The sequence below is a fragment of the Penicillium psychrofluorescens genome (genome assembly GCF_964197705.1).
Source record: "Penicillium psychrofluorescens genome assembly, chromosome: 4".
In the NCBI taxonomy this organism is placed as follows: Eukaryota; Fungi; Ascomycota; class Eurotiomycetes; order Eurotiales; family Aspergillaceae; genus Penicillium; species Penicillium psychrofluorescens.
In genome coordinates, this window is record NC_133442.1 from 1513998 (window position 1) to 1537965 (window position 23968).

At 44.2% G+C, this 23968-nt stretch overlaps 5 protein-coding genes across 5 annotated transcripts; 2 read left to right on the plus strand and 3 right to left on the minus strand.

Moving 5' to 3' along the window:
* Positions 1 to 111: 111 nt before the first annotated feature.
* Positions 112 to 1061, minus strand: PFLUO_LOCUS6302 (uncharacterized protein; the record flags this gene model as incomplete). Its single annotated transcript, XM_073783834.1, has 2 exons — positions 112 to 749; positions 821 to 1061. 2 exons carry the CDS (start codon positions 1059 to 1061, stop codon positions 112 to 114), a joined length of 879 nt encoding a protein of 292 aa, XP_073640349.1.
* A 380-nt stretch (positions 1062 to 1441) lies between these two features.
* Positions 1442 to 2899, plus strand: PFLUO_LOCUS6303 (uncharacterized protein; the record flags this gene model as incomplete). Its single annotated transcript, XM_073783835.1, has 1 exon — positions 1442 to 2899. The coding sequence occupies one exon, from the start codon at positions 1442 to 1444 to the stop codon at positions 2897 to 2899; it is 1458 nt and encodes a 485-aa protein (XP_073640350.1).
* Positions 2900 to 6556: 3657 nt separating this feature from the next.
* On the minus strand, positions 6557 to 7951 carry PFLUO_LOCUS6304 (uncharacterized protein; the record flags this gene model as incomplete). The annotated part of the gene is made up of 1 exon (XM_073783836.1): positions 6557 to 7951. One exon carries the CDS (start codon positions 7949 to 7951, stop codon positions 6557 to 6559), a length of 1395 nt encoding a protein of 464 aa, XP_073640351.1.
* Positions 7952 to 8866: 915 nt separating this feature from the next.
* On the plus strand, positions 8867 to 9562 carry PFLUO_LOCUS6305 (uncharacterized protein; the record flags this gene model as incomplete). The annotated part of the gene is made up of 1 exon (XM_073783837.1): positions 8867 to 9562. The coding sequence occupies one exon, from the start codon at positions 8867 to 8869 to the stop codon at positions 9560 to 9562; it is 696 nt and encodes a 231-aa protein (XP_073640352.1).
* Positions 9563 to 10668: 1106 nt separating this feature from the next.
* Positions 10669 to 11883, minus strand: PFLUO_LOCUS6306 (uncharacterized protein; the record flags this gene model as incomplete). The annotated part of the gene is made up of 2 exons (XM_073783838.1): positions 10669 to 11749; positions 11807 to 11883. The coding sequence occupies 2 exons, from the start codon at positions 11881 to 11883 to the stop codon at positions 10669 to 10671; spliced, it is 1158 nt and encodes a 385-aa protein (XP_073640353.1).
* Between the last annotated feature and the right edge of the window lie 12085 nt (positions 11884 to 23968).

Below are 23968 nucleotides of genomic sequence, written 5' to 3' on the forward strand. Positions count from 1 at the left end.
ATCAATGTCAATATAGTGTCAAATATTAATATTTGAATCTAATAGAATACTCAACCTTTTTCAGATTTTTTGTCATTTGCTACATACAGAAGATATATCCATGCGGATTATTTACTGCAGAAAATCGCCTTCGGACACCTTGAGGACAAACTGATATTCCGGCATGAACTGCATGTACATCACTTCTGGACTGCCAGTTCCCTTTTTCGTATACTCAGCTTCTTCATCACCCACAAATGTCTTTTTCAGTCTCGGCGAAGCAAGAGAAGCCTCAACAAGGAGCTGGTTGTGACATGCCCGCTCCAAAGCAATGAAGAAGGCTGCCGCTTCGGCAATCGTGCCACCAGCAGTCAATGAGCCGTGGTTCTGAAGGAGCAAATTCTTTTTAGTCGGACCCATAGCAGAGGCAATACGACAACCCTCTTCGGCCGCAAAAACAACTCCCCCGAACGATGGGTACACGGCTAAGTCATTGTAGAACATGCAGCTATCTTGATTGAGCATGTCGATAGGTAATCCAAAGGTGCTCCATGCTCGAGCGTGGGGGCTATGAGCATGACATACAGCGTGCAGGTCTGGTCGAGCGGCATGAATGGCACTGTGAATCATGAAGCCAGCGGCATTGACAGGCTTGTCGGCGCCACCCACACGGCGGCCTTGATCGTCGACCTGGACCATGTCGGAGACAGTGAGCATGCCAAAATGCACGCCATATGGGTTGAGCCAAAATGTCTTTGTGTCAATAGGATCTGTTTGAAATAGTCAGGCTAATTTCTCGCTCCGTAGTGTTCAGTAAACAAGACAAGTAGTTAGGACGTACCCCGTAAACTGATATGTCCGCTACCTCCATCGGCAAACCCAAGCTTCGCAAAAACACGAAAAGCCCCCGCCATCTGCTCAAGCTGCCATTTTCGTCTCTCTAAAGCAGTCTCAGGCCATGGGATATGATGAAGACGCTTGACTTCGCCTGTCCCGGGTTTGGATATGTTCAACGCCCGGCTAGTGCCTTCGGACTTGGTCGAGGCAGCAAGGGTTTGTTCTGTGGTGGCGGTAAGACTCATTATGGCATATGTTCTCGTATCTTGATATGGAAGCAGATTCTGACAGCCCTTCGTAATAGATTGAAGCTTCTCAGGTTGCGCTTTGCCTCGAGGGTTGGTGCGATTGGTCGAGTTTCGGCTTCTCCCGAGATTGACTACGGAAATTCCCGAAATAACAATTTCAGCCTCGTGGTAGCATCAGCATCGCAATGATCACGTTGATCGGGAATCCCCATCTATACTGACCAGAAAGGCTTGTGATGGAAGTTTCCGTCTTGTGGTTATGGGTACCCGTCGAGGAGTTCATTTATCATGAGCCGATATCCACGATAACCCTCGTGGATTATCAGTTCTGACTAGAGAATCCCAATCTTTCTGTGTTAATTCTCTATCTTTCCATGATGCCAGTTGATATTCCCGTTGAAGCTTATAATCGGCCTCGCACGTTTGAGCACAGATATGTCGACGCCGATATCCTTCGTACTCGCTTCGCCGTGGCCATGTCCAACATGTACAAGGCGGAGGTACCACTTTACGGAGATTTGGTTTCTATTGTACAAGGTGTTAACCAGTCTGTCCTTGCCCAAGATAGTACCAACGATAGTGTCGAGCGCATTACTCTCGAGCGCCACGGTGCTATACGTCTAGGCAGTCCGTATGAGCTCCAGGTTGCTCGTCGGCTTTTTGGCCTATTAGGCATGCATCCCATTGGCTACTACGATCTCTCCATCGCCGGTCTTCCAATGCATGCTACATGTTTCCGACCGCGTGATGCTCAATCTTTGTCCAAGAACCCCTTTCGAGTCTTCACAACACTTCTACGACCTGAGCTCTTGGAATCTTCCGAAGCCCGGGAGCGTGCTCTAAGCCACCTTCAACAGCGCAAGATCTTCAGCGATGTGTTGCTTGATGTTATGAGTATTGCAGAATCACAACAGGGCCGCTTTACCTATGACCAAGCAGAAATATTTGTCGACAATGCCCTGGAGTCTTTTCGCTGGCAATCTCTGGCAGCCGCCACGTTTGAAGTGTACAACACATTGAAGAAAGAGCATCCTATCTTGGCAGATATTGTCTGCTTTCAAACTGCTCATATCAATCATTTGACACCCCGAACTCTCGATATCGGCCTCGCTCAGGTTGCTATGCAAGCTCAGGGTATGAAGGTAAAGGACAGGATTGAAGGCCCTCCAAAACGCGAATGCCCCATTCTTTTACGGCAGACTAGCTTCTTGGCTCTTCAGGAAGCTGTTAGCTTCGCGTCTTCGAGCAATCAACCTGGTGAACTTATCGATAGCCATCACAAAGCTCGTTTTGGAGAGATTGAAGAGCGAGGAGCAGCTCTAACTCCAGCTGGGCGCAAGCTATATGATGAGCTATTCAACGAGGCGATGGAAGTTTCCCGTACCACGGCACAGAAAATGGATGAAGCTGTGGCTCGGGTCTTTACTAAATACCCGGATACGTGGACCGAGCTCCGTCAGCAGGGATTAATCTACTGTGAATTTACTCCAACCATGAAACTCCTCCCTGTACACTTAGCAACCCATGACGAGACACGCGGGGACTATCTCGAACAGCTTGTGCTGGCGGGAATTGTGACTGCTGCACCAATTACATATGAGGATTTCCTTCCATTCTCCGCAGCTGGTATCTTCCAGTCCAATTTGGGGGATTCGTCGTCTTCCGTTATGGGCCAGAACAAACCATATCCCGACCGGAAAGGTCTCGAAAAGTCTCTTGGTTGCGCAGTTCTGGATAGTAACGCCCTGTATGCCAGCATTCAGCGGAAGAGCATTGAAAACTGTGCGCAACAGTTGGGGTTGAGCACATTTAATCTATTTAGGAATCTATCATGATAATCGGAGTACCTTTCTTTAGCAGATATAAGGTTTCGTACAAGTTCTGCGCTTATTACCATATCGTATCACGCAAGGTCTGGACGCAAGGTATACTGTATGGTCTATATTTCTGAAAAGGTATTCTTGATCATAATGCAGTTCCTGATTTTAGTCCACTCATCAACAAGTTCTTCTGCTTCCACAAAGAGAGCAAAAATTAGGAGGATTCCCGGCTTCGAAGTTGCATGTACACAGCTGGCGCGCCGTGACTTGCTCTTTCCACTTTAATGCTCACCCTCGCTCCATGAGTAGAACTGAGCACGGCGCTGAGCGATGTGAATAAACAGTCTTAACCTTTTCACACATCTGCCTACCGTTGTCTAACATCGATTGTCTTTATAGTTGAAGCTTTCTAGTTTGGGAATAGTGGAGGATATTATGTGTAGGGTCGCGGAGATGTATATTGTGGAAGGGCGGGTCTATCGAAACTCTTGGTGGAGAACTTTAGTTGGTTACCGGTACTGATAAGATCGGCCCGTTTCTAGTTCTGCGTGGGGAGAACTTCTCCCCGCTCCTCCCACGATTCCGTAGACACACCCTTGTCAGAATACGAAACATCATGGGTGAGCAGGACGACGGAGACCGTTCGGCCAAAAGGCCACGCATAAGTGAGCGTACCCTCCTAGCTTGCATAAGCTGCAAGCAGCGCAAATTGAAGGTCGGTACTCCTGTTCCCCGTTGGCTCAGCGACGTGGCGATTGATTGAGAAACCATCGAATCTGATTTGGGTCCTTAATATTTCAAAGTGCGACGGCAAAAGCCCAAAATGCAAAACTTGTGCACGAACAAATCGAGGTACGATTCATTTGAACTATCAACATAATTTTGACTAACAGCACCCAAGAATGCCTCGTTGAAGACCCAGCAACCGGCTTGCACAGACCGCGGGACTATGTAAAAAGCCTGGAAGCTCGCGTAGCACAACTTGAGGGACAACTGCAGCAGTACCAGCAGGAAAAATCACCAGATCACCAGGATTCTCCAAGTAATGATCCAAGAGGTGCTTCTGCCGATGACGCAAGCTCAGTTGCTGTGGAATCGACTTCCAATCTCGACCTGCTCAGTAATGAGGTAGCCCTGTTGTGCCTGAGTGCTGCTGGTCGTGAGCCACAATTCTTTGGTCCATCTTCGGCCGTCTTCTTCTCCCGTATTGCCAGCGCGAGCATCGACTTACCTCTCAAGCAATCTGGTTGGAATGACTCACCCCGGATTGGAGACAATATCGAACATCACACCAGGTCACGCTCGAGTCCAATGCCTCCAGTTGAACTCCCATCTTCAACAAAAGCCGCCATGCTATCCCAGGCCTACTTCAAAAGCATCCATCCACAATACCCCTTTTTGCACCGGCCGACTTTTCAGTCCATGGAAAAAGAATGTCTGAGTACCAGCACATCAGGTGATATCAATACAGCTGATTCGGCTTCTCTGTTCTTTGTGCTCATGGTCAGAAGCCCAATCCTTGCGTCGCGTAACGGATTGATCATTATACTGACACCCTTTCCTATAGGCTTATGCAATCGGTTCATTGGTCCTAGGACAGTCTGAGACAGAAGCGGCCCAAGTGATTTAAACCCCAAGACAAATTTTATCAGTCTCATATTTGCTAACTCCTTCAGGTGTATTTTTCATGGGCCGTTGATCGTATTGCGCCTTTGCTCCACGTGGATGGGCTGCAGTCAATCCAGGCTCTTCTTTGCTGTGCAGTTTATTCAATAAGATCTTATAATGGGGCTAGTCTCTGGTTTGTCCCCTATTGAGTGTTCACAGAAAGAATCGTTCGTGATTGCTGATGGTCTAAATTAGGAAGCTCTCCGGCATGGCAATTCGACAATGCGTCGAGCTCGGCTACCACCGTAGCACTGAGAAATACAGAGCCGGCGCAGACTCTTTAACCAGAGAGATCTCCAAACGCTGCTTCTGGGTGGCCTATGATTTGGATTGTGTAGCATCGTTCATTCTGGGACGCCCAAAGGGAATTCCAGACAATGCTATTGATGTCGAGGTAGGGCATCCTATCCCTTTCTTTAATTTACTAAACACCGGCTTATTGCTGACGGTCTGAATGATAACAGCTGCCTTTCGACATTGATGATGAAAACATCACGTTCGATGGTTTTCTGCGCCCCCCGCGATCGTCGCCTGGGGAGCCTCGAACAAGCATGACCGGAGTTATCCACGTTATTAAGCTGCGACAACTTTGGTCAAAGATCAGTGACAATCTATACCCAAATATATTCCGCCTGGCAGAAAATAATTTCTATGATTCTACTCGGTTTGAAAATCTACGCCAAGAGCTAGAAGAATGGCGCTCGGGTGCGCCAGATGAGCTTGATACCTTGAACGCCTCCCCACTCTCTGTATTTGACTCTCCAAATTGGTTCCATATCGCTTACGACTATTCAATTCTTTTATTGTATCGCCCCCGAATAACATGTCCGTTGGCAACACTAAGAGATCCTCATAAATCTCAGTCCATCGATGCGGCTTTCCAGATCTGTTCAGACTCCGCTCGCGATATCTGCCAGCGATATCGTCGTCTATACCAAGTTCGAAGTCGCATTCAATTCACATGGGGTAGTCTTCATATTCTATTTCTCGCTGGACTGACCTTCAATTACTGTTTGTGGCGTTCACGTCGCGTCCGTGAATCCACCCCCCAGAGCGTGGTGGTCAACACTTGCATGGCTTGCACTACGCTACTAGTCATTATTGCCGAACGCTGGAGTCAGGCATCGTCTTACCGTGACATTTTTGAGTCCCTATCTGAGAGGACTATCAATATGATGTCCGGAGACAATTGTAACACCCAAACTGAGGGAATGGGTGTTTCTTCTTCCGCGCAGGTTGCTGAATTGCTAGCCCCTCTGGCGTCAAATCCAGACCTCGATCCAGATGGCTTGGATTGGATGAATAGGGATCACAACCAGGCAAGGCCTCCAGATATGGAATCCTATGCGCCAGTCCAGGAGTGGATCATGGGAATTGACTATATGCCTTCGGCCAGTGATCCCCAGTGGTTTACTCAAGAACTACTGGATGAAATAGGGGACTTTGCGAGCCTCCCAAGTAACAATGGCCAGCTGTGAGGGATTCTTTGGTTTATTCAAGGTGCCTTAGCAAGTTTGATTGGCAATGTGTCATTTCTCTGTACAAAACTCGTCGAAGGTTGACTGCAGCTGTTTGGCACACCGTAACACCAAGAATGTCGAATTCCAGCGAGTCTTCACATCCTGGATAGGAGCAAGCCCTTCATTCCCTATCTGTAAGTTGTAAAAGGCCTCACGTCGTTGAGGGCTGGCATTAATATAGACAGTGAGGCTTCGAACCTTGTAATTCCTTTATAAGCTATGTAATAAGGTAAAGGATAGAAGATTGACTACTCACTTCATTCAGAGTAAGAGCAATGTCTGCATTTTGTGATCTCCCACAAAGAAACTGTACACGATCTTCTGACCACTGTCTCTCTGTGGTTTCATTGCCTGGGTTTGCTTTCATCTATCTTACAAGAACATTTAGGCGAAGTTGAGTAACGTGGGCAAGGTAAGAGGAAAATATTGGAGAGACCAATATAGTAGTGACTAGATAAAAACAGCATCGATTTTGGCCACGGATCTATAGTCCTTCTTTTGATAGTAGAATATGAAAGCCCTTCTCGAGCCTCTCCATTACCAGGACATCCACTTTGTTCTCAGCGAACATGTTGGCCAAGTCTATGAAATCCGGTTCCTCCCCTTCTCCCGCAGTAGCCCAGATTTCTTCCACCATCTTCTGCAGAATTGCACTTCGCCGTGGAGGGTTTTCTGCCGCAATAGCTAGATTTTCTGCAACAAGGGACATTCGACAGATGTTGGTCTCAGAACCAGGTCTCCTCTCCACTCGATATCTTGCCATTATACCATCATAGATGCTGCGGTAGTAGGCAAGACATTGCGGTGAATCTTCCCATACGCCTTCTGGTTCGTCCACGTATTCCATAGATTTCTTATATCCGTACATGGCTGGGTCCCAATCGCGTGTGAGCCATCCGGGGTATCTCTCGTTTCCGAGGCTGCGGGGCACAGCAGCGACCCCATCCCAATCAATGAGACCCAGGAGCTCCCCTTCTTCAGATACAATAAAGTTCTGTATGTCAAAATCTGGATGCGCAAGAACGAAGGGATCCATTCCACAGGGCTCGGGAATCCAGCTAATGAGCTGACGTAAGAGCGCTACGAGACCTTGGGAAATCGAGTTATGTTCGGGATGTATGTCGAGCATAAAGGTGTAAAGTTGTTTTGGGTCGCTGGATACTGCACACTCGATATACATAGGGTCATCGTCTGGGTCTTGATGAATAAACCATCGGTCAAGCATAGCCTTGTGGTCAACTCGTCGCGTAGGCCCAATAGTGGGTGGACTCTGCGTGCTGTCGGAAACAATACAACCACTGGTTTGAAAGGTGAACTTGTCTAGCTGCACCATTGCCGAGGCGATACTTTCTAGGGCGCGAACTCGGCGCGAGTGAACGATGTCCGGGCTAGCGCCGTTCATGCGGTGTCCAAACCAGACATCGTATAGAGGAGTTCCAGAAACAAAGCCCATCAGAATATAAGGGCAACCGAGAGCGTTTTGTGTGGTCGGAGAGAAGTCGAAAATGTCAGGTAGAGGGATGGCGGTCTCGCGCTTTAAGAGGCGTATGGTCTTCGCCTCAGAAGCTAGGGCCGCGGCAGACAACTCGTCCCATTTTCTCTTTGTGCCGTTGATGGGGATCTTCGCTATCCAGCGCAGACCTGTATCGAAGGTCAACGGAAATAGAACGTGGTAAGACCCAAATAGAGGTTCAGCGATTGATGGTTTCGTATTTGGCCTTGTATGAAGTGGCTGGATACGCTGTAGAACAGCGCTTGCAAGCACGGCAAGCTGCTCTTTGTCAAGAGCGGAAAGAACCGCAGAGAATAATTCTGCGTCCTCATCATTATTGTCACGAGAGTGCAAAGAGGGTGACGGCTCAATTCGTGGTTGTGCCATTCTGGTTTTAAGGGCCGGGCAGGAGAGTCGAGAGACTGACTTGATGTTAGGCCAGGTCGGGAATTTACTGGGTTAAATGTTGGTCGTCTGACATAAGATGATCCGAAGTAGATTGTTTTGGCGCCGAGTCGAGGATCACCCGTCCGGGCGCTTCTCTCAAATAGGCAATTATATGAACAGGTGCCACTGCGTCGCGGATAACCGCCAGGTTGGGCTGAGTGGTGTATGCTCCCAAAATAAAACAATTATCATGATACGTTGTAACCGCGAGCTCTTGCCGGTTTTAACAGACTCTCCGCCAGTATCTTGCTTTCTGCTATTCCCATGGTAACCAACTGACCAGATACCTGGGGAAACGAATGCTGTCGGACGTTAGTGGACTTGCGGATGGAAGTGGAGCGGAGGGAGGGCTACCTCGCTGATCGCCTGATCACGTGGCGGTACTTTGTGCTTGGGCCGGTGCTGTTTAGGAAGGCCTGCAGGCGCGATCACATTCAATGTAGATTGATTTGGCCTAAAGCTTACCGGTAGGGCGTGCCAAAAACAACGCGAGTGGGACGAATTAAAAGCCAATCTTTGGTACTCGGCTCCCGAAGAGCCCCACCGGCGGCATATGACCATACGATAAACCAATAGCATCGAATCTTGTCGTGTGTACACTGGCGCGGCGAATGCACAGGCCGGTCGGAGTTCTCACAGTTCCTTTGTTTCTCTTTTGCAACATTTCGTTTCCAGCTATCTTAGCATTGGGCTGTGCTGCGAAATCCAAGGTCCCGCAAGTTCTCACCACGGGGTGCATTCACCAGAACAACCTCCCGCTGCTACTTTTATCATGACACCACAGACCACGAGGTGGGCCGACTTGTCTATGTATCTGAGGAATTCGACTCAGAAACCCATGAATTTCGATACACAATGTTCGCTGTCGTCGACTCAGACGACGTCATCTACTACGGCGAACTACCTACCCGCAAAGCTGAGATCTTATTCCCAGGGTTGCCACTGTCTGACGCCAATCAGTTGTGTCAGGCGCCACTGGAGCTCGCCGCCAATGTCCAAGTCTTCATCAAGCGACCCAACATTTCCCAATATGATGTGTATAAACGATACAATGTAGTACACCTGCTCGCCCAAAGCTTTTTGGAGGCGGCCCGTACCATGGAATTTCTGTTCGCACACCCACATCCTTATTTCATCCGGTACCACGGCTGCCGCTTCCGGAGAGGCTACCTGACCGGAATCGTGCTCAGCCGCCATTCGCACCACCTGAAGAACTATCTCAGTCGCGGAGTGGGAAATATCGATAAGAAATCATTCATGAACGCGCTTGAGTCCGCTATTTATCACCTACATTTACTCGGCTGGGCACACAATGACCTCAACCCGACGAACGTGCTGGTCGACGACTCTGAGGCCAGCGGTGGAATGCCGGTCCTGATCGACTTTGGCTCGGCCGGGGAAATCGGTAGTCTACTGGGAACGTCCCGAGGTACGAGTGGTTGGATTGAGGGTCGGATTGAGGACTATACCACTTCTAAGAAGGAACATGATATCTTTTCCCTGGAGAAAATGCGTCTCTGGTTGGAGAACCCGACTTTTGACGACGATTGAGTGGGAAAATAGTGATCTATGGAGCCTATCCACCACATGGCAAAAGCACGAGACTGGCTTTGCCACTATTCTGTTGACACATCATTACTGCCTTGTACCACGGCCATGCGGACATCTCTTGACCCTGGCTTTGGATTCCTAGCCCCTCACATGGATGTTTCCTGGGCCATGATAGTAGTCTACGGGAGAAAGGATATGGTGTGTTCCTGGGAGTTAGAACGTCTCCTGGGATCAAACAGATCAGCTTCGGGAGATCCAAAACAGTTTCCTGCGAGAGATGATGGTTCCTCGTGCAGCTCAGATCATAACAGGGGCTTTTCGGACAACGGCCGGTGCAGCAGTGGATGTCGAATCTACAGATAATACTCGAAATACCGCCAACGCGTGTTCCCCCGAACAAGCGCGCCGTCATATTAACCGACAACCAAGCCGCCATCCAAGCCATTCAGAGTCCCAAGCACCCGTCTGGCCAGTACATTCTGGTCGAGACGGTACGAACGCTTGACGAGGCCTGAAGCCAAGGATGGGAGGTGCAATTTCGATGGATCCCGGCACACGTCAGAGTGCCTAGTAACGAGGCGGCTGATCAAGCTGCGAAAGACGCCGCTGGGGATGATCCGAACGTGAGAGCAAACGCCGAACCGCTACCAGAACCAGACTCCCTGCGAGCACTCACAGCAACCGCCAAGTCTACCATTCGTCGAGCGATGAGAAACGAGTGGCACCCTGCGTGGGAGAAATGCAAACACGGCAGAGAGCTCTTTAGGCTCGGAGTGCGACCGAGGAAAGCGATCCTCGATACACACGTCGTCAACAGATCAGCACCTCAGGTAGAGCTGCACAGCGAAAGAGAGAAGAAAACCACGTGAACAAGGGTTTCCGTGCACTGGATGAAGCGTTTGAAAGACACCTTGAGCAAGAGGGCAAAGGACAGCAAGGCAAACCTAGCCAATAAGGGATTGCCAGACAGAAGTATGGACACCGTCAAATGTCGCCCCGTACGAACAGGGAAATGGTAGCCAGTCGTTATAAGGATAATCTTTGTTCCATCCAAAGTCCTTCATTGCTCATGTTTTCAAGTATGATCAGAAAGACAACTATCAGAGCTACTTTGCGAAAGCATTTTGAAGCTCACGATCATATTTCTTCTTATCGGCGAGCTTGGTCGCCACAAATTTTCCCACATCTTTGTCCCAGTAAAATGGCATGATTTCACCAATCTCCCCTGGGCAGTGCTTAGACAGCAAGGGTTGAATGTGCTCGTAGAACAAGCTGAATAGACCCGTAGGACTAGAGAGTGCCAGGGAATACCAAAACGTCCCTGTTGTCCATGCTTGTTCCATAACTTCCGATAGTCGTATCGGTGCGTCCCCGGCATCCTTTGAGAGTATATTGCTAGACTTCTCTGTCTCCTCAGCACTCATAATGGTCAATAACTCCTTTCGAATTTTATCATATTCCTTGACATCAATCTCATCCACACCATTATTCGTCAACCAGTAAGGAGGTTCGACCATTTGAATGGGCCGAGAGCAGGCCCATTCGAGATCAACCAGGCAAGTGATATTCCACTTATCATCAACGAAAATGTTGCTCTGATGGAGATCTGTCAATGTAAACACGAAAGGTCCACGAGCAAAATCTCTGCAGAAAAACAACGGCGCTACTGTCCGCATTGCAGCCAATGCCGACATTTGATAGCCGCAATCTTGTACGTTGTTCACAGCATTGGGCTGATTTCGCAGGCGGCTGTCGTGTACTGCTAGGATATCCGATACATAAGACCCCACAGTGGAATAGGTATAGTCGCGGGACAATTCGGTCGGGATCTTCTCATTTTCCAACTCTTGCAGCTCCATTGAAAGCGGGCGGTTGCTCAATGTTACATATCCTTCCCTGCTGATAATGAAAGATCCAATACGAGGTAACGGTGTTCTGCTGATACTCAGCAGGATTTGAGAAAGACCTCTGAAGAAATTCGTCCGCAACTCGACATCGGTTTGTTTTTCAGACCACGTGTTCGAAAGCATCGTCCCTTGTGTTTCCTCAATGTACTCTATCAACAAATATCCAGCCTCGCTCACGCCATACAGAGCCTTAATTTTATTTGGATGGCGAACGTAGTGTGAAGGCACCGGCAAACGAAGCCATTGCAGAAACCGACGGCGTAGGATGTGGAAATAGCGGCTAAAAAAAGGCAGGTGTTCAATTCGGGCGAACTATATTGTAAGCATTAGTCGGTACGTCTTTACCAAGGGCACGCTGTCGTACAGTTTCACCTGTTGACATAGCAAAACCGTATAGTCGTGGAATTGGGACATCTGGACAGTTTTGTTCAAGCCATGCGTAAGTACCAGCTTCGCATTGGATCTTTTCATCCCCGTTTCCAGGCCGAAAGCCCTCCCCGACGCGATACGGAAGAGGAAATCGGAGCATGACACGATGTCCCGGCTGCCGTCGGTCCGTCCAGTTATCAATAGTAACAGGAATGCAAACGTTGAAGCTGCCACGGAACCAGTCTTCCATTTTCGCCACATGGCACACATTGGTCGATCTGAAACCCAAATGATGAGCTATAATAGATTTCATCCATTCGCGTTTGTCATACAGACGGGAGAAGAACCGACACTGCTGGTCGAAATATCCCAGCTGATGCAGGATATTTACCTCTCGTTCCTTGGCGAGGGAATACGTGATTTCTTCTCTGAGTAGCCGACGCTTTCTCATCTTGAAAATGGCTAGGACCAAAGTTCTGCTATGGGTCACAGTGCGTTTATAAGATACATAAGTAGTGGTTGCAGGTGCCAGGCCCTTCAACAAAAAAAGGAGCGAAGGGGAGTTTGGCCCTAGTCCTAGCTTGGTGAAGCTGCCTGCATTCTTCGGGACGGATAGACATTTCGCCGAAACTAATGATCGCCCGCGATCTATACTAACTTTATTATTACAATTGGTTCATTATACTAATAGTATATACATTACAACTCAGTATTCTTGAACTACAAGTTTATTAGTTAGTTCTTTATTATCGGTGGACCTGTTCCCTGTCCGGTAACACCGATCGAGTGTGGGGCGTTCACTATCAAGACAGAACAGAGCGGAGACCACGAGGGGAGACTTAAAGACGCGGGTCACACGGACGGAGTAGCAGGATGGGCACAGGAAAGGTGGTGAATTGTCAAACCAAGGCCGCAAAGAAGGTCATCGAGGGAAGAAGTGAGAGAACAATCCAGTCATTTGCGGAACGAGTGGACTACATAGGTTGCGTGAGCGCTCTGTGAGAGAGTAATCTGTACCGCGTCGCTCGAAAAAAGGCCGTTCCAAAAGCCGGCTAGCCTTCTCAAATCGCCACCTGCGTAGGAAAGCAAAATAATCTCGATCCCAAGAGGTCTGAAGGTAGAGGCAACATGGGCTCAGCCGCAGGTAGTCTGATTTGACAATGATGAGAACGATGGTATTCAGTCTATCTATCCTCTCTATTATTTATAGGGGCAGAAAGCGGAAAAAACTGCCGGAATGTGGAAATTGCCCTGGACGCCGAGTTTCCATGATAGACCAGGTCATCAGGATGCGGCAGATGGACCACCTAGTAAATTACTAGTGGGAGATTTACCCTGACAGAATATCATAACGAATGATATCATTGGCAAACTGCTGTCTCGACTAGGGTTCTGTTGTTTGCGGGCGAACAACGGCCTTTTCGGGAGCTGATGGCGTGGGCCTCAACTAAAAATCACTAACGACAAGTCCGTCTTTACAGGCCTCTCTCCTGGGTCTTGATGAAGTGCGCGTACCTGGCCTGGACCTTGCCCTCCATTGACGTCACCCTCTTGTTCAGCTCAACGTTCTCGTTTACGACCATGTTCAACCTCTGCTGCAAGATCGCTTCGTGCACGGCGGTATGGACATGACCCCGGTCGGCAACGAGCCCGTGACCATGACCAGGAGGCCGTCCGCGGAAGCACTCGCTCACTATGTACACGAACTTGGCCATGCGCGAAGCGCAGAATCACTCCGGGAACAGCAACTTCTAGAAATCCATCTACGAGCCCATGGAGCCGGTCGACAGGCACTACGCGACGTCAAGCACCTAGATATGAACGAGGGCAGGGACATGATATCACGAATTCGGAGTTGATCGCCTCCAGGACCTTGTACGCCATGTGAACTGCCTGTACCAAGGAAAAGTCTAGATCAGAATTGCTTAGGATTATCTACCGCAGTAGTATGTGGATTTGTAGACCTGCACCGATTTTTTTGGCTCACTCTTCCTGAGGCCCTGTGATGAACGCCTCATAATCGAACGAAGCCACTTCACCACTATGTCATTCGATTAGCCAAGCCAGAGTAGGGGCTAAGGAAATTTTCTTACAATGTCCATCTCATATTTGCAGCGCGAACACAGCGAATCAGCTTGATTAGTTGCCTTTCTGCATCGGTGAAATCCATAACTTTCTCTAACTCTTGTATGAATAGCGGCTCGAAGGGTGCATCGTATGGAACCACACACGGAACCATTGCGATCTCGAAGAAGCGGGGATAGAGGCCGGCAAAGCCCCAGTCCACAAGACAGAGAGAAAACCCGTCCTCCTTTAGGATCATGTTTCTTCGACAAAGATCTAGATGGCATAACACGAGAGGGTAAGGGGTTAGGTCGATGGAGTCGTTGCGTATCTCTAGGCGCTTGTTCATGTAGGTATTCAATTCTTCGATTGAGTAGAATTCGGTGTTCGCGCCATAATCGCCCCATATATATCCCTGTGGTTTACCACCACTAGATGGGCCGGGCCTCTTATCTCCTTGGATTTGACTTAGGTGTAGGACTATGTTAGCCATGCGGGGCACAATGTCTAGGTGGACTTCGAGATCCACGTCTATTAAGCTCCGGCCGGGGACATATTCCATAAAGAGATACCCTTTAGGGTCTGACGATTCATTCGATTCAATAAAGCGGTAAACGCGTGGGATATAGGCAATACGACGATCGACTCTGCGGTATGCGAAATCTTGTGTGGCTGCTTCGGAGGCTGTCACCCCATAGCCATACTTGACGGCGATTTGCTGGGAGACCTTGATGACCCGGTCTCCATACTCTTCCCCCCCGATCTTGCCCCCTTCCTTCTCTGCCTGGTGACAAAGGTTGATCAGCCATTTGTCGCTGGCGGCTGCGATATCCCAAGTCATGGTAGTCTTGGGAGGGTATAGGTCAGCTGCCAACTACGGAACGTTCACTCCAGACTGTGACTCACACTAGTCCAGATTTGGTTAGACTATATGAGTCATGAAAGTCATGTGATCGAATTCCCATACATGAGCTTCCTACTTCCACGCTCGTACTTCTCTCTGCCCACTACCGCCTTATAGATCGGAATAGAAGTTTTCTATATTCTTAAGTTGTTGACATTACATCTAACCTCCTAGAGTATCCTTATATACATCTCAGTTTTAGGCATCTTAGCCTTAGTCTTTCTATAGGTATTAAGCACTTTATAAGCGCTTATAAAGCGCATAAGAAGCGAGTAAATATCGATTTGCTTATTTACTTCCTATCGTAACCCTTAACCTTATAGAACGCCTTACTAGGCATAACAATAAATGATTCATTCTTTTAAAATTTAGTATAACTACTTTAGATACTATATATATAAAGAGATAGGGAAAAAAGAAGATTTTTAGGGGTAATATAGATAGTGATAGTTATCCATAGGCAATAATTTAGGTGTGTGCTTAGTATACTTTAATGTAATTATTCTGTAAAATACGCTAGTAAAAAATATTAGCGAGTCCTTAGTCCTGATTGCTTGCTTTTAGCGTCATTTGTAGTTAGGACTAAACGCGCTCTAATTGGCATATTAGATATATACTCTAGTCTTAGGGAGGGGGGAGATGAGCTAAATGATTAATAATATTAAGTCTAAAGTAGCTAGCTCTAAAATGAGCTAAGCCTAATTAGTTTTAAGTTATAGTATATAATATTAGGGCAAAACTTATATAGAGTTTATTATAATTAGGTTTTATAGAAAAATAGCCTTAGGTAGTAGCGATAGACTAATATAGTATATAGTAGTAAGCTATTTTTACTATAAAAGAATGATTTAAGGGGAAGCTATATTTAGTATATAGTAGTATCTATGAATTAATAGTAGTAGTAATTATAGGTATATACTTAATACCCTATACGTATTAACTAATAAGGCTAGGGTAGCTATTATATTAATAAAATATATATAGTCAGCTCTTATCTAATATACCGCTCTATTAAAGATAATTTATAATAGCTAGTTAGAGAAAGTCGTACGTCTTCTAGGTAATAGGTCTATTAAGGGAACTACCTAATAAGAACCTTAATATAGTATTATAAAAGGTACTAAACGATAACCTTACTAACGATAAGAGATTATATATTATAGCTAAGATTATAATTATACCTTTATACTATAAAAGTAATATATAGAGAGTAGCGCTAGTATAGTTTCGTAGTAGGGTACCTTAGTTCCTTTATAAGCTAAGAGTTAACCCTCTTAGAGACTAATAGGTCGAGATAGGAGATAATAATATTAACTTTAACTACTATTTCTTTAGATTTACCTAGCTCTATACGCTAGACGAATAGGAGCTAGTAGTTACTAAGTAAGGACTTTTATAGTTATAATATCTATACTAAGAGGGGTAATACTAACTAATAACGCTATATAGTATTATTACTATTACTAGACTAGATAGATATATATATAGATTATAGTAAGGAAGAGGAAATCTTAGCTAGATATAGCTCTATAACTTCCTATTAAAGGATCTTCTATAGTACTATATAATAATCTATAGGTATAACTCTAAGCTATTAAGCTATAGAGTTAATATAATCCTTAACTATAGGTAGGAGCTAATAGAGGAGATTAAGAAAGTTAGGAATATAAAGGAGGTAGGAGATACTATCTAGTAGTACTATTAGACTTATCTATTAAGAGTAAGTTTAGGCTAATTATTCGACTAGCTCTAGTAGAGACCTCTAATATTTATTATATATAGTTTTAGAGGTATTATCTTAGCTTATATATAACTACTATCTAATTTTAGGTACTATATATAATATACTAATACTAACTTCTAGTATCTAGTAAGGGCTATCTAGATAATAGAGGGAGACTACCTAGCGATTATATCGCTTTATCTAGCTATATATAGTATAATCCTCTTTACTATCCTATATAAAGGATTAGTAATAGATGATATCTAGTAGATACTAGTAGGGGAGAAGAGCTATCTATAAGAGTAGTTACTATAGTAGATCTCTACTAAATTAGACCTACTAATCTACTAGCTAGCGGATTTTAAAAACTTAATTAGAGATTAAAAAGTAGTTAGCTTCTATAAGATAGGGTAGATAAGGTAGTTAGTACTAGTATATATTAGTCTTAGTCTAAAATAGGCTATAATATATACTAACGATTATAATAGGACTTAGAAAGTAGATAATAGAAACGTACTAGGGATTTTATAATGATAGTTAGTATAGACTTAACTCTTCTCTAGCTTCCTAACTATATTAAGGATAAGGTACTACTATATACTAATTACTTAATAGTAGTTAAATTTAATATATATAATACGCCTAGGTATCGAATAGCGCTTAATAAACTATAGTAGTTCTCTAAAGATACGCTATTAGTAGTAGTAGCTTAGTTTAGTAAGAGACTTACTCTAGGGTTATTTTATAAGCTAATAGGAACTATTTCTAGTATAGACGTATCTAAAGCCTCTACTATACTCTATAGTACCTTTCTAGAAGGACCTACTATTTATAGGCTATATATCTAAGATTAGTATAATTAAGGGAAAATATAAGGCGATTAGCTAGGGTTATAAGTAGGTAGTATTAGTAGGGTTAGCTAGTATTAGGTTAGCTATCCTTATAAGGCCTTTAAATAAAAACTAATCTTAATACCTATTAGAAAAACCTAGATAGCTATTAAGTATTTATATTATATATAAGAATTAATACTAGATATATAGGTATTTTAGATCTATACTAGTAATACTATATAGTTAGAATAGGGCTACTAGTAGATTACTATAGTTATAGAGATTCTAGGATAAGACAATCTAAAGATGAATATCCTCTAGCTCATATATTATTAGCTATATGATCTAGGTAATAGGCGCTAGCTAATGGTATTAGATAATATAGATGATGATAGGATCTTTTTTAGTAGTAATATATCTAATAAATAAGGGCTACTAGTAGGTTTCCTACTATAGGCCACCTATAGGGCGATCCTAATCATATTATGAAATGGTCTTATAGCGTAGAATTTAGTAGGGAGTAATAGTTATATAATTACTATTTAGCTAATTAATAAAATAGAGTCCCTAGCCCTATTATAGGCTAGGATGCCGCCCCTATAATCTAGCTACTTTAAAGAGGACGAGAGGTCGCTAGTTTAGGTATTAGAGTATATCCTACTTGCTATTACGTAAGTAGGGGCCTATATCGTAAGTCGATCACTATAGGTTATAGTCTCCTAGTACCTTTAGTTATTCTATGAGAGCGTATCAAACCAGATATATCTTCTATAGCATAAGGACGCTAAAGACCTCTAGTAGGACGCTAGTATTTAGTATGTAGTCATTATAATATAGTAGCTATCTTTTAAGCAAATTCGTTAGGAGCAGCTAACAGCGACGGATTTGCTAGTATTAATGAGCATGTTTAATCGGTAGGGCATCCTAGAAGGCCTTATCTGTAGGGATGGTGATGGGCTCTAATTTGAAGATGTAGTAGCGCTGTTAGTCAACTATTTGCTGATTCAGGTTGAACTTAAGACTATGTCTTTTGATATGCACCGACTTATATAGTTATTAGTCTGGACGTGGCTAGCGATCTACCTTGAGCTAATATAATAGTAAGAGAAGTCGCGAGCGATCATGGTAGAGATGTTTCCTAATAGATAGTATGAGAGCTGGAAGGAATGCCAAAGGCTGCTTTCGCATACGAAAGAGGTAACGAGGTCTATATATAATTAGTATGAAGAGGATTAATTGAATATGGCCATGCTCTTATCTAATTATAGATGGTTTTAAGATCTCTAAGGGAAATATGAAGAAGCAGAAGTAATACATTGATAGGCGTTAGAAAGATATGAAGATATGCTTAGATATAAGCATCCCTCTACGCTCGCTAGTATTAATAACCTTAGTAATGTACTTAATAGCTAAGGGAAATATAAAGAGGTAGAAGCAATATATTAATAGGCGTTAGAAGGGTATAAGAAGGTACTTAGATATAAGCATCTATATACTCTTACTAGTATTAGTAACCTTAGTAATATACTCTCTAGGTAAGGGAAATATAAAGAGGTAGAAGCGATGTATTAATGAGACCTATAAGGGAATAAGAAGGTGCTTAGACGTGAGCATCCTAATACGCTTATTAGTATTAGTAACCTTAGCTTAGTATTCTCTAGCTAAGGGAAATATAAAGAGGTAGAAGCAATATATCGATAGGCGTTAGAAGCGTATAAGAAGGTGCTTAGACGCGATCATCCGCATACTCTTACTAGTGTTAGTAACCTTAGCTTAGTACTTAATAGCTAAGGGAAATATGAAGAGGCGGAAGCAATACATCAATAGGCGTTAGAAGTATAAGAGAAGGTGCTTAGATGTAAGCATCCTAACACGCTTACTAGTATTAGTAATCTTAGCTTAGTGCTCTCTAGGCAAGGAAAATATGAAGAGGCGGAAGCCATCCATCAGACGCTAGAATGACATGCAGACGTGTTTAATCATAGACATCCCTAAATGGTCCCTACTTTCGATATTCTTAGACTTCCTAGATCAACATAGGAAACGTGAAGAGGCTTAACAATTCTAGACGTATATCTATATGATTTAGTGTAAAGCCCGCATAGAGATATAATAGCTATTCTTGGTGATTTCTTTCGCAGCCCTATATACCCCATAGTGTGATGTGTTCCCGAAGTACTTTTAAGTTACTAGAGTTATGTTTCCTTAAAGCAGGCCATCCCCTACTTGCGGAGAGTATTATGGGGCGGCTATTCCGTTTAGCGGCCCTAGTAATTTTCATACATCCAGTTACATCACTATTCACTTCCTGTGTATTCGCCTGATCCGTATTTTTGTTTGATGTACCTTTTTGCTGCCAAGAATCCTACCAAAATTGGTATATTTCCAGGTTACAGATTTATGACGATAGAAAAAATAATATGCTAACAAATTATGTAAAATGAAACAACATATTGTTTTCGTATCCATCTCAAGCGTTTGTGTGGATGATGTTGACGTGATGGTAGAAAACAGCGGATTTTCGAGTAGTGCGAGTGGTCCTGTAATCCACCACTTTAATTCTTGGTAAAAACCATTTTGCAAAGAGATATCGAATAAGAAATCAAACGATTATTCTTTCTGCTGCTCGCAGGCAGTATTGAATATGTGGATGAGGAGTAACAGTGCTCAAATGTGGAGGTACCTGGTGAGCGTTTCATCACACAGGGCATTTCATGTCATCGGGATGGGGGTTAAACTGCGTTCCAGCGGCAGTTTAGACCACATGAATATAGATAGCGCTAACGGAACATTGTTTTGTTGAACACAACTTTGTCTTGTTCAACCTTGATAGCATCGACGGTGATATAGCTGCAATTGCTATTTTGGTTGTCTAGCTACGTTCACCTAAAGGTGAGTTTTGTTGGATACCACTGTGCAGTTCAACATTAAATATCTAGTACAACCCCGCCATATGTGTTGGTTGGTATTACACAAGTCCAGGCAAGTTCACCAGCCCTTGCCTATACTGGACGTTTCCCTTCAGTTTAACCTTTTTTTACTACAAGAGCGTTACTGCATTTAGCGTCACATAGGTTTAGCGAGTTTCACCTAGAACGCATCTAAGTTCGATTCAGCTGAATATTGAACACAGCTTCTTTAGTAGTGATGCAGTTAGTACCAATCAAGTCTAGCCTAGTTCAGCCAACGTAATCTATGTTGAACACAACGAGTCGTTCCATCCCTGACTACATTCTAACACCCCAAGGCTGTAGCTGGCATTCCGCGCGTCTATAGGACACCTATTGAACAGTACCGTGTTGGATGCAAGATCAGGCTATACTTATAAAATAAGAAACAATTTTAACAAAGTTGGCATCATACCGGATTATGGAGATATTCCTTTTACGAGGGTAATTTAAAGACACAGGAGAAAAATCTTCGTCTTCATTAAAAGTATAGTCCATCACTTCATGACGAGATCAAGTAATATCACGCGCTCGGAGGAAAGAATGAAATGTCGAGAAATGCTATGCGAGCATATCCGTAAGAGCCGCGAGACCCCTTACCCTCGAATATTTAATATGGACTGCTAATCAATCAACAGGGAGAAACCTCGGAATCAGTGTAAAGACCGTGCATCTCCGACTCAAACCAAAAACATATGACAAATATCACTGGAAACTAATAGAACCATACAACGATGATATCTGGAAATTATTTCAACATGGTCCGAACCAGATTCCTTTCAGCGGGCTTCCTAAGAGTGCACATGAGACTCTCCAGCGATACATCGGGAGCAAGTTCGAGGCGCTCGCCACCGAAACTTGTCTGTCTATAGAAGTACCTGATCAGGTAATTGCTAGGTCTTGTGAAAGTATTTACGGGATAACATTTGATTTGGTTTAATAGGATGGTTCTCTGTGGCGACAATCCGATTCTATCCTCACGGAAAAAATTGCTGTATTGGAAGATGAGCAAGTAGAACTTGAAGAAGAAAATGCTGAATTTAAAGAAAAGGTAAAATTTCTTGAAGACATAAAACGCATAGTAGAGGGGACTTTGGCGTAGGAACGGCGCGCTTAGGATATAGAACGAGGAGAACTTTGCTAAGAAGCCGAGAACTTGAAATCAGCCGCCGACAATCTTCGCCTGGTGATTAAAAGATTTATGGGTAGTGTTATAGGATATTACCAAATAATGACTAGGCTTTAGGAAGATGAACAACTACCATCTATCAAGGAACTGCTTAAGCAGGCCGATGAGGAGGAAATTTTTGATTAAATTTTGGACGGAGTGCAAGCCAAACGACAACCCTAGATTATTCCGTGTCCTATCTTGTCTACATTGATTTTTAGTTATTATAGTCTGGGATGAAACATTTATAGCATAGGACAGATGTGTCACCTACGAAAGATTATGTCTAAAATGTGAACTTCACCTTTTTTCTTTTTGGAACATCCGTACCGCAGATTGGGTCTTCGTTCAGTCGTTTCTTATTAATTGTGCTCTTATCAATTGGGCTTTTATTAATTGAGCAGTAACATTCTCGGGAAGGCGGCCATTGATCAGTCTTATGGTCCGACCGACCGAAAACTGCGTGAGCTTGTTGCCTTTTACGGAGAACAGTCAGCGATGTTGGGAAGCCACCAATTTTTCTACTACCAGTTTTGCTAGTGATTTCAAGTCAAAAATCTTTATAGAGACTAGGGACGTAGAAGGAGATTTGTTTGCGGTAATATCTGCAGATTTTGCAGCCGTCATGTTCCTGAACTAGACCCAAACTAACTCCATTATGCATCGTAAATCGTGCCGATAGTAACTCTTTCTCCACAAGGGCAAGAATTCCTTCTAGGAAACTTCTACTATAGAGAACAGATCTATTGCAACGGTACTGTCCATCTATGAAAGTAGGCTCTTCATCGAGTTCAAAGAAGAACGAAGTCGTCAAGAGCGCACGCGCAAGATCATCAGGGATCTCACATGGCATTTGAGACAGCTGATCGATGTGCTCAACGTTGTCTAACTCGGGCAACTCTTCCCCTAAATCTTTGTCCAGTCGGAATATGTCTTCCTTTATATCTTTCGGGAGATCATCCAGAGCATCTTCAAATCCTTTTTTTCCATTAGCGGCTAGTAAAAAAAGAAATGCGCGTAGGCCACGGCCAATAAACCCATTTTGAAAGGTTCGTTTGGACGGAAGCTTGTAATCCTTAGAAGTTTTGGGACGTGCGTATCCTATGCCAATGCTGATCACAAGGTCTGGCCTCCTAGCATCTGGCCAAATACTCATGGCTTCTCGGATTGCAAACTTAAGTGGATAGTTAGCTAGAATACCTGCATCTTAGAGGGTCCCTATATTCTGTAAATACTAGGCTTTGAAATAGCTTTCCATTCTCGTTAGCGGACCTTTGGACGAACGCGAGAATGAGGATAGACCTGCCTCAGAGCAGCAACACAACACCTCACCCTAAAACGAGTTAATCATTTATGAATCACGCATTGACAATTCATCAAATGCTGGAATAACGCTACTCACGCTTGCCAGAGCAACGGCTCTTCATCAACATTCTCTAGCATAATAGATGTATACGAGGCTTCCTCGCCTTGGTTGCGAAAGTGCCTATAGTTTGAGAATAAGGAAACGGTGCCATCGCTTTCTACTTGGCTTGTGGTCAATGCTACTCGGACTCCGGGTAGCGAACACGGAACATCGAACAAATATTGGGTAGTTCCGAAAGACTTCTGAAGTGCGCTGTTAAGGTTTGTCAAGTCATAAAGAGCATCGGCCTATAGACGTCTCAGGAAATCCAAGAATTTGGCTATCTGGTTTGTATGATGTGATTTAGATTTGAATATCTCCCGAACAAGCGGTTTGAATGTTTCCATTGCATGTCGTGCGCTAGATTTTTTAATGGCAGTCTCCACCAAGATAGGCGCACCTAAATATATGAATTAGTCTACGGGTGCATTTCAAACCCAGGTCGGAATTCTCTCGAGCAAAGCACTAACCGACACTCGTGCCCATATTAAGATCAATATCTTCTCGGATTGGTCTGCCCCATCGTCTTCTCTCTAGTTCAAGCAAAAATTTTAAAGTTATTATTCCTCGAACTCTACCACCATCAAGCACAAGAAGATCAGGACGTTTGGTAGGTAGCAAATCCCGCGCCATATGATTTATTTTCCTTTGACAAATAACACAATAAGGGATATTATAATGATATTCAGCCCGGCCAGCCTGTTCTCCCCAGACTTTAACACAAGTAGTACAAATCGCGTGGCCGCATAGAAGCATTTCGTCTGTTCCTCGGAGCAGACAACTTAAACAAGTTGTATTTGACCGCAAAGGCGCCCATAAAGAACTATGCTTTTCCATACTGTTTTTTCGATAAATTATAGTGTTGGAATCTCGTTTGAGCTTAGTAAAAATGAAGCAAAATTGGAGCTTTATGGCATCACATCCAAGCTTCGCTGTCTCTAGAGAGGCCACTATCCAAGCTTCACGGCATAGTTTCGAGTAATGTGTGTTGAAAGTAAGAAGAGGATTGAATTCTAATATTATTAGGATACATATAAAACTCTGGGAAATCGGAATTCAAAAAACCCGAGTTGAGCAAACAAAGC